The 14,099-nt window shown below is 59.5% G+C and overlaps 1 protein-coding gene across 1 annotated transcript; it reads right to left on the bottom strand.

Annotated features, from left to right (window-relative positions):
* Positions 1 to 2,313: 2,313 nt before the first annotated feature.
* Positions 2,314 to 12,111, bottom strand: FAAH2 (fatty acid amide hydrolase 2). The gene is made up of 11 exons (XM_050901665.1): positions 11,935 to 12,111; positions 11,619 to 11,701; positions 11,127 to 11,260; positions 10,581 to 10,790; positions 10,028 to 10,147; positions 9,385 to 9,520; positions 7,252 to 7,369; positions 6,374 to 6,493; positions 5,300 to 5,411; positions 4,421 to 4,615; positions 2,314 to 3,676 (listed from the first exon to the last, which is right to left on the bottom strand). Exons 1-11 carry the CDS (start codon positions 12,109 to 12,111, stop codon positions 3,501 to 3,503), a joined length of 1,581 nt encoding a protein of 526 aa, XP_050757622.1. The 3' UTR covers positions 2,314 to 3,500.
* Positions 12,112 to 14,099: the final 1,988 nt, after the last annotated feature.

The following is a 14,099-nucleotide window of genomic DNA, read 5'->3' as shown; positions in this document are numbered from 1 at the left end:
TCACCTGGCATGGGGTGAAGCAGCAGCGGGGCAGGTACCCTCGGGCCTGTGGTGGCAAGCGGGCACGCGGGGACAGCAGGCAGCTGCCACACTCTGCCACGGCACCGTGCATGTGCTGCGGCGACCTTCTGCTGCACCCACCTCTAGCTAGTCCCCCATGGCGTTTGGTCCCTCCTTAAAGGCAGCGAGAAGTCATGCTGCCGGTATCACCGGGACGTGGGTCTGAGAAGGTTCCTGGCCTGATGCTCACACCGCTCTGGCAGTGACTCAGCCCTGCTCTGGGCATGACTCACACCAGCACAACCGGTGATACTGCCGCCGCGACACCCCCAGCCCTCCCGCAGCCTCCGTGGGACAGGGAGGGTACCATGCATGCCGGCACCCGGCCTGGCAAAATGGGGCACCCCCTTGGGGTGCCATGCCCCAAGTAGAGACCTCAGTCCACGTAAGCCGCAGCAGAGGCTGGTCCCACCGGACAGCACTGCAGCACGTTACTGCCCTGCTTCCTCCTCCCTCTCTCCAAAACCTGGCCAGTAGCTCCTTACCTTGGCCTTGCCCCACCACTCAGCTACCGGGGAATTTTTTTCCCTGCTCTTGCCGGCTGTGGAGGGAACCTTGCTCTCCAGGGAGAGCCATACAAGAGCTTTGAGGCCACCAACGCCGACCTCCCAGTCGTGAGGACACATCCCCTGGCAAAGGCAGGGAGCCCGGGGCCACCTCCGGAGGCAGACGGGTGGGAGCATCTCCCTGGCTGGACTGGACATCCATAGGGCTGGCTTACCCCGACCTGTTGCCTCTTGCTCTTCCCATTTTATACTGACTCTGCATTAACATTACGAGTGCGACAGCCTTGGCAGCTGCGTACAAAATGCTTTCTCCATGTTTTCTGTCCCTTGCAAGCGTTAAGAGCTAGAAACAAGGAGGAGCAGCCAGCAAGCAGGGATGGGCAGCTGCAAACTGTGGGCAAGGGCTCTGAGCACCGAGGCAAGACCTACACGCTTTGCAGCAGGCCCCCGGCGGCAGGCGTTTCTCCCTGGAGGGAGAAGGGACCCCCAGGACTGTTCCCAAGACTCGTGGGGGTGCAGAGCAGCAAGTCAGCTCCCCGGGGAGACCCCAGGACCCAGCTGCCTGCGTGGGCAGGGACAGGGCTGCTCCTGCCGCAGGAGGAGGCAGCACGCAGCAGGCCAGCGCTTTTGCAGCAGCGAGGGTGGCCACAGGACAGTCCCTGACAGCGCCCTGCTGACCCCAGCACACCCAGTCCCCGTCCGCCTTGGCCAGAGGGAAAAAAACCCAGCACCCCTCCCCATGTTGGGGTTTCTGTAAAAATACGGTTTAGCAGCTACCCCGTCGGCTGAGACTGCAGAGATTAAACCCTCTCCTCCGCACATCCCTTCCTTCGCCTGCATCCCCCACCGCCACGCTGCCCTGAAGCGTCAGGGGTCCCCCCTACCTTGGGCCACACAGTTGCTCATCTGGCCTCTGCCGTAACAGGAACCTGCTAGAGCAAACACGCCGCACCCACCACGCTCTGTTAGACACAGCCGCCTTCAGCTCAGCAATCCCATGTTAGGCTCTGAGAGTGTTCGCTGGAAGCATCATCATCAGGGTCTGCCCAGGTCCCAGGCTCCCTCCAGCCGGGGGACAGGCCCGTGTCCTCTGTGCCACCGCGCTGGGAGGCTGTGGGAGACGTCCCACGGCACGTGATTTGGCTTTGGTGGTTCGTGCCCTTTTTCCTGGGTCAGGGTTTTTTTTCTTTCTTTCTTCCTTGTTGACGGTGTCTCATCTTGGCTGCAGGCTCCTCAGGCTGGCAGCCGTCAGCCGGCTCAGCAGTGCCCTCTGCAAGTGAGCGGTGAGACGCAGCCTGCCCCCAGCACCCAGCGCACCCAGCTTGCACCCAGCACCCGCATCCCCTTTGCAGGGACCATTAGTGGCTTGGGGACAGAAGACAGCAGGGATCGGGCCAGGACCAGGGGTGACACGTGGCAGGACAGACACAAGCCAGGACGTCCCCACAAAGCCAACACCGGGAGGAGGTTTTCTCCTTGCCAACATCAGCGCTGCAGGCTGGGCACGCAGACCTGGGACCCCATGCCCTGCTCTGCCCTAGAGACCCCAAGGAACCCACACATGGCTCAGCATCGCCCTACGAGCCCCAAGCCTTTGGCAGCCCACCGGGGAGAGAAAGCAGCAGGGCTTACGCTTTCCGAGAGCATAACGCTGTGCAACCACTACAAGACTAACAGAGCCATCGACCGCGGCACCGCCGGAGCTCACCAGCACCCTTCAGCTCTGCCAGGAGCCAGCAGACACCGTGAGTCCACGCATTTTAAACCAAGAGCCCAGCAGCGGCCGAGTGCCACCCTTGGGGCAGATGCCAGCCCCTTCACTGCTGTCCCTGCACTGCGCCCACAGCCGGCAGCATTCGGCAGCCTCGGTGCATCCCACGGCGCGAGCGGAGATGGGGCCAGTGCCCGGGGGGATGGCAGCCCCACAGCCGGCAGGGCAACAGCCGTCAGGAACAAGGATACCAGCCAGCAGCAAACTGGACAGACTCTTTAATACCACCCTCGCTGAGAACATCTTACGCTTGTTGCCCGCTGCAGGAACAGCCAGCTGCCCACGTTTCTGCCTGCGTCCGCTCATGGGGGCAGAGAGGCCGGGCAGGTCGGGAGGGCGGGGGCCAGGGATGGGGGACGCCAATCAGGCTGGGTGATCCCCCGGGACAGACGACACAGGCAGGAGATGCTTTAGCTGTCTCAGCACATGGAGAGGAACATTTAAAGAGCTCCTCCAGCGCTGTCAAAAGCTCACAAGAGCAAAAACTCCTTCTCCCTTGCCTGCCAGCTCCACACCGGGCAGAGCCCAGCACCATTCACCCCACAAAGCACCACCAGTGAGACGAGCGTACGGCTGCCTCCAGCACCCTCAGCCCCTCTCCCTTTCTGGTTAGAGGGTGGGGGAAACCCTGTGGCAGCTCGGGGAGGCTGCAGGGGCTGGAAAGCCTGCGGTGCACCAGGTGCAGTCCCAGTCCCGTGGGCAGGGTAAGGCCAAGGAGGACGGATGCACCCGGGGGTCCCGAGGGTGGTGCTGGGTGGTTGTCCCCGAGCAGTCTGGCAGCACCTCCTCTCCCCAGCCTTCACTCAGCATCTTCAAAGCAGCAAGCTTACAGAGAGACAGCCATCTCCATGCCCAGGAGAAGACAGGTGCCCGCCACAGGCAGGACACGGGCAGCCTGCTGCCAGCCCGCGGCACCGGGGCTCCCAAGGGGCCATGGGGAGGGCAGGTCTCTCCTCTGGCAGAGGGTGCTGCGGGGAGGAGACGACTCCAGTGGCAACAGCCCGGCTTCCCCAGGGGCCGGAGGCACCGCCAGCCGCTCCCAGGAGGGTGCAAGGGGAGGTGCGGAGGGAGCAGGCAGTGCCACGATGGCATCACTGCCCGCCGCCACCTCGCTGGGCACCACCGTCTCCGTCCCTGCCTCCCCACAGTGCCAGGAGCCCAGGCTAAACTTTCCCGGGTAAAACCCATCCTCCGAAGGCCTTCTCCAGATACCGGGCTACCGCCAGCGTCAGGTGGTCGTTGTAGGAGGCTGCCACGAGCTGGATGCCCAGAGGCAGGCCCTCGCTGCTCAGGCCCAGCGGGCACTGTGTCACCGGCAGACCCAGGACGTTGAAGATAGCTGGAAGAGAGAAGGTTGCATCAGGGCAAGCACAGCAACCGGGATAAATCGCTGCCTGGCTCTCCCACCCCAGGCAGGTAGCTGCTGCCATGCACGGCACCGGGCTCCTGGGAGCTGGTCCTTGCCGGAGCGGTGCAGTCAAGGCATGTGGTGCAGAGAAATGATAAGGGGACATCGCTGGCGAGAGCTTCCCAGCGCCCACATCACATACGCGAATTGCACCCAAGAGTGATGACACACTTATGTGGCACTTGCTGTGGCATGCCAAGATCTGCTTTGGGACGTGCCTGCCCCAAGGCACCATCCCTCCATTACTCCAAAGCCAGACAGCATTGCAACGTGGCGCTGGCATCAAGGAGCTCAAGCCGTGGGAAAGCCACACAGAGAGCCCCAAAGCGTACCCCAAGAGACACAGCAGCTCTCGGGTGCCTGCTAAACCACAGTGCCAGCTGTAACAGCGTGAGCACATCCCTCTGGGGCAGGGTGCCCCCCTCCCCGCCCCCGAGACCAAACCTGCCCCACTGCGGACAGCGGGTACAAAATGCCACAGTTTTAAAAGCATGACCATAATCCTTGCCCTGTGTTCTGGAGCAGCGCGACACCCCTCTGCGCCGCAAAGCCCACTGTTGGCAATGGAAATACTCCGGGTAAAATACCCTGGCCCCCAGCCTGCACTGCTGCAGCGGGTGAGGGCATGCCCGCGACCCCTGCCTGCACCCCAGCAGAGGAGTCAGAGCTGCTCACCTGTATAGGCGAAGTTGAAGGGCATGCATATGGGGGAGTGGTGCCTGGGAGCTATGGTGGGGTGGGAGGGGTAGAGGAGCACGCCGTCCGGCCCCAGCAGGGCCTCCATCTCCTCCTGCAGGCTCTTTCCCATGCTCACCAGCTTGGCATTCCCACCAGGGTTGAGTTTCATCAGCCTCTCCGTCAGCCCCAGGGCTGCAGGGCAAGGACACACAACAGGAATAGAGAGCGAGTGGGAGGACCGTGGGTTAAGCAGGCTAGAAAGAGCATTGCCCGGCCACATGCAGCATCCCCCAGTTCCTAGTGGGGCCCCACAAGTTCCCATCCCTGCCAGCACACCAGCTGCCAGAGCTGATTGCCCACTACAAACGGCTCGGCTCTGCAGGCAGCATCTCCCCAGCTTTGCCAAGGGAAAGGCTTTCAGCCTGCCCTTCGCTTCAAGTTTTTCCAGCCACTGGGATTGAGCAGAACTGATGGGGCAACCTCAGCACTCATCAGATAGCAGCACGACAGCACTAATTAGGGTTCTTTGGTATCTGCTGCTAAGAAATGAGATTGGTGCAGACCCCTGACTGGCTCCCTCTAAGCCCCAGCAGTTCTGGCAAGGCTCACAGCAGGAGCAAACCCTGCCTGCAGCTCCGTTGTCCTCACTTCTTCTCCCAGGATATCCAATCCCATTTATCAAAGATCCAGCCAACTCCCCCTCGAGCATGTGTTTGACTTGAAGACACCGAGTGTCGTTACAAAAAACCAGCCTGAAGCTGCTCAGTGCAAACTCCGGACTCCCTTTGTGGGGCACTGGCAGGGCACTATTTTCCTTCAACAACTCGCCCGCCCCGCCACCGCCTCCGCGCACGCCGGGGCTCCTCCCAGCCTTACCGATAGCTGGGAGAGTGTGGGAAGACATCCCCACAAGCCACTTCATCAGCTCCCACAGCGGCCACACCGGCTTCCCGTGATCCCCCAGCAGGTCCGTGAAGAGCTGTGCCTCCTGTAACACACACACACACGCTCCCTCCATCAGCACCGTCAGCTACTGCACGACAGGGAAGAACAGGCTGACAAACAACAGCGAAATCTCTGGCTGTCCAATTATCCCGACACAAGCTGTTCCTGTTTTCAGACAGGAGATGCCCGCCAGGAGCGTTACACAGCTCTAGCACCAATCCACAGCGGCAGCAGGAGCATCTCTCCCTGCCAGAGACAGCAAGAAGGGGACCTCGCTCTGCGGAGGGAGAGCCCCGCCAAAGCAGCACGTTTCAGTATGCCTCCTCTGACGTGATGCAAGGGATGATGCTCTGGATAATGTCTCCTGGAGGCATTTACTGCTGTTCCATGGCTGTGGGATTAGTAAAAAGGAGGCAGAGGGGGCCAGGCGTGCCCTCCTTAGCAAGATGGGGTTGGTTTATTTTTCGCTGCTGCCTGCGATGCTGAATGCACGAGGTATAATACTCCTGAGAGTTTATTTTTGCTACAAAATACTTCCATGCATGCACAGAGCATGATGCAGCGGCTACAATTCAAGGAAAAAATACCATATGAAGGCCTGCTGCTGAAAAGCTGCTAATCTACTGCCCCAGTCCTGGCATCCTAACAGGTATTAATCCCAACCTACAGTGTCAGGAGACACAGCACGGAGGCAAGAACAGGCAGGACGCTACCTGCTTGGCTTACCAACTTGCACAGAAAAGGTCAACATGCTAGAACAGCCCCTCCCTCCCTAAACCACATTGCTCCTCTGCTGGGAGCCACATCGTCATCTCATGGGAAAGCAAGGGAGAAGGGGCTGCGTAGCTTTAGAAAGAGATGAAAGGACGACCGGGGGGACACACAGAGCAGAGAAAGCCCCCGGCAAGATCTGGGAAGCCTACAGCTCTCTGTGGCTGGCCCCAAACAGCTGATTCTTCCCTGCTGCCACCGAATTTGTGCCTTTGCCAGCTCAGTCTGACACACCTGCCCGTCGCTGTCCTTGGACGACATCATGGCTGACCAGATCTGGAAAGAATACTTCATTTTGTGGATCGCCACGCGCCGAACTTGGACCCCCAGCTTGCCTTCGAGGTGCTCCACCACCTAAGGGGAAGAGCGGGAAGGGTTTGTTTCCACAAGGATGTGATGCGCTGCGGTCAGTCCATGGAAACTAGGGACAGGAGGGAGCCCAGGAGCAGCTCCTCTTTGCTGCCATGCAGGGGATCCCGCAGCTCCTGCCTGCTCCCCTCTGCCCTGAGCAGCAGGACCTCCTCCATCCGATAACAACCTTGGAGCTCCCCGAACAGCCCTCCACGCCACCCCCAGCGATGCTCCAGAAGAGCACCAAGAGCAGCACAGAAGATTTAATTGAAAAACAAAAAAGTTCCTTTGCATGACTAAATGCCAGGCAGCAACCCTGGGAAGACCGCAAACATGCGGCCATCCCTCCACGTGCAGTGTGCCCCCAGAAGGTCCCCGTAACATGGACAAGAGATGTTAAGAAAACAAAATACAGCTATTGCAATGGAAATTGGGCCAAAAACTTTGGACACCCCGGTGCACTCCAACACATAGGTGCTGCTGACAAGGGCACCTGCAGCCGCTCGCAAGATTTTCCCCTCGTTTCTTCTTTAACACAGAAGAAGAAAAAGATCTTTCTGCTTTTTTTCCACTGGAAGCACAGGACCAGGACTCGAGGCTGCCTCTGCGGCGCTGCAGCCTGCAGCCCTCCATCCCACCAGCCCCTGCAGGAGCCACGCGCAGAGCAGCTCCCCTCCCCTCCAAGGGACCCCTCGGACTGGTCTCCCCAGGCTTTATCTCCAGGCTCACCCCAGTGAGAGCCAACCTCTGCTCCTTCCTACCTTCTTTTGGGCCTGCAAGATCTCCTTGTCCACAGGCGACACAAAAACGGACCCGCCGTCATGATCCATGCAGTGAAATTTTATTTTCTCCAGCGACACCTTTTCATTCAGCTTCAGCCTAGGAAAGGAACAGCGCTTTGCTCGCAAATCCGTCCCTGGCTCCTCCCCAGCTGCCGAGCTGCTCACACACTTGTTAATGCATCCTCAGGACACCTGGTAACGTCCTCAGGACACCCTGCTCTACCCATCAGGGTGGGAAGGAGAGTCCCTGAAGACCCACAGACACCTGCTGCCCACAACCCATCCAGCTGCTCGCCCGCCCCATCAGTCCCAGCTAGATCTGCATACTTGTTGCTGTCAGGAAAATCCTCATCTCTGAGGATGCACCTCGTAATCACAGACCCTGGCCACGGCCGAGGTTGGGACTGCACCACAAGAGCCACAGAGAAACAAAAGTGGTAACGGAGAAAGCAATCCTCCCTCTCCCAGGCCCGCGACCACCCCCCAGTGCAGACTGGCCGGGGCCCGCTCCACCCAGATGTGGGAAGATGTCTCCCCAGTAGGTTGGCTCCCCGAGGAGAAAAGGTAAAAAGTGCAATTATTAATATTCTCTAGGAGATAGCACCCGAAGTACAGAGATGTCTCCTCCCTAGGCTGGCTCCCAGAGGAGAAAAGGTAAAAGGTACAATTATTAATAGTCTCCCATAGGTGGCTCCCGAAGTACAGAGGTGACAGCAATGCTGAGTACAAACACCCAATTAGTTCCACGACCTGCACTTCTATCACATCATAAGCCGATGTTACAAACAACAACAACATCATGATAACTCTAGCCCGGTTCCCACAGGTGATAAACAGCACAACAGGGAGCATATACTGCAAGTAGAGCATTACATAGCGCAACTTCAAGAACCACAACACCAACTTTGAGAGCAAAAGAATCCACATTGTAACCAGTAACTATCAAACCAACACAACGAATACTTAAAACAGTTTTAACACACTGTGATCAGATCTGTAGTTATCTCAACCCTTCCTGCCCCACGTTGGGTGCCAAAAAGGCTGTTGTGGTTTAACCCCAGCCAGCAGCTAAGCACCACGCAGCTGCTTCCCCCTCCCAGTGGGGTGGGGAGGAGGAAAGGAAAAAAAAGTAAAACTCATGGGTTGAGATAAGAACAGTTTAATAACTAAAGTAAAAATAAAAACACACTACTAACTAAGAATACTAATAATTGTAATGAAAAAGAATATAACAACAACAACAAAAAGAAATAAGAAAAGAAACCAGTGATGCACAATGCAATTGCTCACCACCCACTGACTGATGCCAGAGCTGCGATCTGCCCCTCCCAGCCAACTCCCCCCAGTTTATATACTGGGCATGACGTTCCATGGTATGGAATAGCCCTTTGGCTAGTTCAGGTCAGCTGCCCGGCCATGCTCCCTCACAGCTTCTTGCACACCTGCTTGCTGGCAGAGCATGGGAAACTGGAAAGTCCTTGGCTTAAGATAAGCGCTACTCAGCAACAACTAAAACATCAGCGTGTTATCAACAGTATTCTCACACTAAATCCAAAACCCAGCACTGTACCAGCTACTAATAAGAGAGTTAACTCTGTCCCAGCTGAAACCAGGACACGTGTGCAGGCTACAGCAAGAAGCAGGACCTGCGCGGTCCGCCCCATCTCCGCTCTGCTCCTTAGTGGTACCTGCACATAAAAAGGCTGCTTGGTTGCATGGACCTATGAAGGGACCAAACGGGGCCATGGTGTGGGATGGAAAACTCATTCTCTGGCAACAGGAAAAAGCACATGTAAAACCCAAAAGAAAGGCCAGCCCCAAGAGGGGAGGGCCGTGCTGGACGGCGCTGGCTGGAGCGGCTCACAGGCGATGTCTTCCTGCAAGGAGGACCTGGCTGACCAGGGCTGCCTGTTCCCCAGAGCACGTGGGTGCTGGGAAGGACAACCCCGGCTGCAAGGGTCCTGCTGAAGCCAGGGGCAGAGGAAGGAAACCAGTAACGAGCAATCTGGGTGGTGCAGACCTGTCTTGTACACCAAACAGGACTGACCCACTGCGCTGGCCAGAAAGTCGCCGAGACCAATTCAGCAGCTTGAAGCAGTAGGAGCAACTTACTTGTTGACTCCGGGACCGGCCATCACCCTCAGCATCGGCTCCAGGTCCTCCGCGTAGCGGCACATGGGCCCTGTGCACAGGAAGCTGGTCCGCACCCCTTGAGCGTCTGGGAACTGGCCGTCGTTGGGCACCACCCCTGCGAGCAGAGTGGGAGACACTGGGTGCCAGCCCACGAGCACTGCCTCCAGCCGGGGCGAGCCGTGCAGGAGGGCGGCCTCCGGGTGCAGGGGGAAGCTGCCGCCCAGGGACTGCGCGCATCGGCAGCGCCTGCAAGCTGACGGCAAGGCGCATGGGGTGGGGAAAGGAGGAAAAGCACCCAGCCGGGACACCAGCCGCCAGGAAAACACCCCAGCAGCAGATCCTGACCTTGGGAAAACATCCCACTCTGAGGATGCAATACCAGGGGTAAAACACCTCCCACCTCCCATGCGCTTCATGTTCTGCCACCAAACGGCTTCCCGCTGCCAAAGCCAGGTTGTGCTCACGCAGTGGGCTTGTCCCGTGCAAGAAGTTGCCCGTCCTCTTACAGCAATCCCACCAGAGACAAGCACAGGAGCGTCCTGAACAGGTTCCTCCCACACCCCGCATTCCACCTCCTGGCATTTCTGCTGGGGAGGAGACGAGATCCCCATGCCCGCTTTACCTGTCGTGGGCTTATGGCCGAAGACTCCGTTGAAGAAGGCAGGCATCCGGATGCTGCCACCGATGTCGGAGCCCACACCTATGACTGAGCAGGCAGCTGCCAGGACACTGCCCTCCCCACCTGCACGGGAGAAAACACAGCAAAAACCCCACAGGCTTATAGTGCAAATCATCCCGCAAAGCAGGAGCACCTGACGGTGGCCGCCTCCCTTTGCACCCAGATGGTGTAGGAGCCGCCCCGGCTTTAGCGATGTCTGGGAGACAGCTGGGGAATGTGGGCCAAAGGGCTTTCCCTGCTGAAGTGCCACACCAGCACTGCCGTTTGCATGTAGAGTAAGACAGAGTGAGCCAAAGCGATGCCAGGTGTAACATCCAGGAGCTGCAAAGCAGCTGCACCTCCAAATGGCCTACTGCACTGCCCAGGAAAGAGGCCCATGAGCGATGCAGGAGCCCAGCGACAAGTTAAAGCAGCGTGCAGAGGCCTTGGGAACTCTTTCCTCACTGCATTTTAACCTGCTGCTTGTGCAGGACCGTGCTGAGGTGCCGGGGCTCACCTGAGCTGCCGCCCACGATCCTCTGCAGGTCATAGGGGTTGTTGGTCCGGCCGTAGACCTTGTTGCTGGACTCGTACCACATGCACAGCTCGCTGCAGTTGGTCACGCCCAGCGGGATGGCACCGGCCTGCTTCAGCCGGGACACCACCGTGGCATCCGAGGTGGCAATCACGTTGCGGCGGTTGACCAAGCCAGACGTGTTGGGCATCCCTGCGGTGCCGGTGTCGACAGATGGAGGGAGGTGTCAGGGCCAGCTCCCCCCGAGACCACCCTGGGGGCAGCAGGCTGCAAGGCTGGTCACAGGGACCACGTCTGCGAGAAGCAGGTCCCCAGCGAGGGCTGAGGCACCACAACCCCCGCAGCGTTCGGGTGCTAAAAGCACACACAGACACACAATCCCAGGCGGAGGTGGGGTGCAGACCCGGGAAAGGGAAGCTGCTCCCCTCCAAGCGCCCCGCCGCAGCCACCCACCACCCTGGGGAGCATGTGGCCGAGGGGGAGCGAGTCACGACCTGTGAAGCTGGAGAGAAACAAGGGCAAACCCACCGTGCAGAGAAAAGGCCTCCTTGACGGTGATGGGAACCCCTAACAAGGGGAACTTCTCCTCCAGGTAGTCATCGCCAAGGCCCTCCGAGAGCAGCTTATCTACCTGCCGGGCTTCCTGCAGGGCCTCCTCAAACCTGCAAAGAAGCAGCCCGTGGGGACGCTCTGGCGCTTCTCTCCAGCCTCGAGGGACTAGCAAGGAGCAGGTCTCTCTGCAGGCTGGGCAGGCGCTAAGCGTGTGGTAGGAGCTGGTAACGGAAGACGAGCCTTCCCCAGCTCTTCTTCACGGTCTTTGCAGGAACCGCTCGCTTTCACACCCAGCCCAACCACAGCCCGCAGCGCCGGCGGGAGCACAGCCGGCACCGGCACGGTTGCTGCACGGGGCTCCGCTGTGCCCCCCGGTGTGATGCAGCACCCTGGCCTAGGAAGGCAGGGGGGCCCGGAGGAAGGCGGCGGCGGCGGCGAGCCAACCGTCCCCTCTCCTCCCCGGCTTACCGGTCCTTAACGACGGCGTTGATGAGGGGATTGACCTCCTTGATCCTCTCCACGTACGCCTCCACCACCTCGACGCACGTCACCTAAAACACCAAATAAAGCGGAAACGGCGGTGAGATGCAGGCAGGGCTGGAGGGGCCGGGAGACCGGGGAGGGACGCGGGGCACCGGCGGTACCCCGACGCCGGCCCGCGCTCCGCCGCCGAGACTCCCCGGGGGGAGGCAGCGGCCCCGTTCCCGCTCCCGGCCCGGCCCCGGTCCCGGCCCGTTCCCGCTCCGGGCCCCGGTCCCGGCCCCGTTCCCGCTCCCGTTCCCACCTGCCGCGCGCGGAGCCGCGCCGCCAGCTGCCGGGCGGGCAGCAGGAGGAGCGGGCGGCGCGGCGGCGGGACGGCGCGCGGCGGCGCGGGGGTCACGAGCCCCAGCAGCGCCAGGCAGGCGCGCGACAGCAGCCGCAGCAGCAGCGCCAGGCACCGCTCCGCGCGCGACAGCGCCATGGCCGGGCACCGCCCCGCGCCGCCGCCGCGCACCCGGCCTTACACCCGCCTCGGGGGGGGGCGGAGCGCCGCCGCGGCGGAAGTGACGTCAGCGCGGCGCACCGCCCGCGTTGCTACAGCAACCGGCCCTGCCGCGCTCCGCGGGCCTGCGCCGGGCGCCGGGCTGTCAGCGCGGCCGGGACCCGCCGCCTGCCCGGGGCTGCTGCGGGGCCTCCCCCCCCCCCCCCCCGCCCTTCCCTCCCTCCCTGCGGGCTGGGAGCGCAGCGCTGCCGGTGGCCTCGCTACCCCTGGCGAGGCCTGCCTGCGGCCTCGCTACGCCGAAGCAAGGCCCACTCTCTCCCCGCCGCAGGCCGTCCCGCCGGGGCCGCGAACAGCGGCTGCGGTGTTGTAGGCCGTGGAGATTCGCCTCTTCCTGCTCTGGGGGCGAAGGCGGCAGGTCTGGGGTAAAGACAGCAGCCGAGCTGCTGGTTGGCGAGAGGTCGCAAACAGGCTGGTGAGGAAAGGCTGATCGTCTAACGTGTGTCTAGGGCAGCGTAACCCATCTCTGTGGAAAGGTCTTCGCCGACAAGCTGCCTTGGGCAAGGTGTGGAAGGAGCCTGAAGGGCTGGAGCTGAACCACAGCATCATTGAGCGCATCCGCAACGCCTCTGGGTTGCTTGCGGGAGCGTCCCGTGCTGGGGGTGAGGGCGAGATGCTTCTGTTTCCTGCAGAGGTTGCCCGTCCGCGTCCAAAAGCCTGTCCTCAAGGTCTAGCTCAAAACACAAACGCTCTGTCTGTAGGGTGTTACCAGCCTACAGGACCTTAACGCTGATCAGCTTAAAGTTGCCATCTAATTATATGTTCCTTTGTATTTTAAACACTGAGCTTCATTCTCAAGCTTTTCCCCTCATACAAGACCACCATTAACCACTCATTTTCAAACAAGCACCGAGATTTTTTCGGTCACTTGATTACAGGAACTGGAAGAGCACTGGATAATCCTCAACCCTCAAGACGAAAGTTACAGGAATCGGTAGTGCTGGAGAAAAAGGTCATGTGTCCTAAAGCAAGTATTTTAAGCAGCGTCCGAGCTGGCCTTACTACCTCTCTCTCCTTCAACATAGTTGGCAATTAAATTATCAGTGAAAAGCAGGGGAGACGAGGGGATACGTTTCTTGCGAAAATCTTTTATGACCGCAAAGTCAACAAGTCAGCATTGATAAAAATGACCTGCAGCGTACACACCCTGGGAGGATATTGCGTTGACCTCTGTCCCATAAAAACCTAAGCTGAGCGTAAAAGGAAAGTCATCTTGATAATAGTTCTTTTTTTACAAACTCTTATCAAGGAGACCTTTTTTCCCCTGCCTAATGCAAATGGAGGCGAGGAGAGAAGGAAAGGGAAAGCTGCTTCCCCTGCTTGGAGTTAGTTTCCTTTGCCCTAGGAAAGCGCAGAAAGCTGCCCCATCCAGGAGGGGGTTTAGCCGCCAGGTACCTCGAGGGGCTCAGGAAGGCCCCTCCAGCTGTAAAAGGTGGGGCAGTGCCGTACTCCCACAAGGACGAGGGAAACCTTTGTCCTCCCGCTGATTTTAATCTCCTGGTTTCTCCTTTTTCCTTGGCAGGTCTGCCCTGACCGCACACGCCAGCCAACTCGGGGACAGGTTACAAGAAGTGCTGCGCTCGGTGCTTCCTCGAGCAGGCCAGCGCCTATGCGGCTGACAGCGCAAAGGCGGGTTAAAAGCTGAGTTCTCCATTTCCCTGACATTGCTGGAACACCTGTGGCCTTATCTGGATCCTTATGTAGCCTTTGCCTTTTCGCCCGCAATATCTAAGCACCTGTGCGCCCTCAGATTACAGCAGGTACAGGTTGGAAAGGTTTGCGTGCGTGCCCTAACCTTTCCTCGCACCTGTGTCTCTGTGCAATTGCGGCTTAGCAGAGCCCCGAAGTCACCTGCTTAGAAGAAACTTAAGTCGGGACTTGTTAAAACCTGGCTTGTGAAATCTTCTGGC

This window comes from Gymnogyps californianus, chromosome 9 (genome assembly GCF_018139145.2).
Source record: "Gymnogyps californianus isolate 813 chromosome 9, ASM1813914v2, whole genome shotgun sequence".
Classification (NCBI taxonomy): Eukaryota; Metazoa; Chordata; class Aves; order Accipitriformes; family Cathartidae; genus Gymnogyps; species Gymnogyps californianus.
The sequence above is the reverse complement of the archived record's forward strand: the minus strand, read 5'-3'. Positions and strand labels throughout refer to the sequence as shown.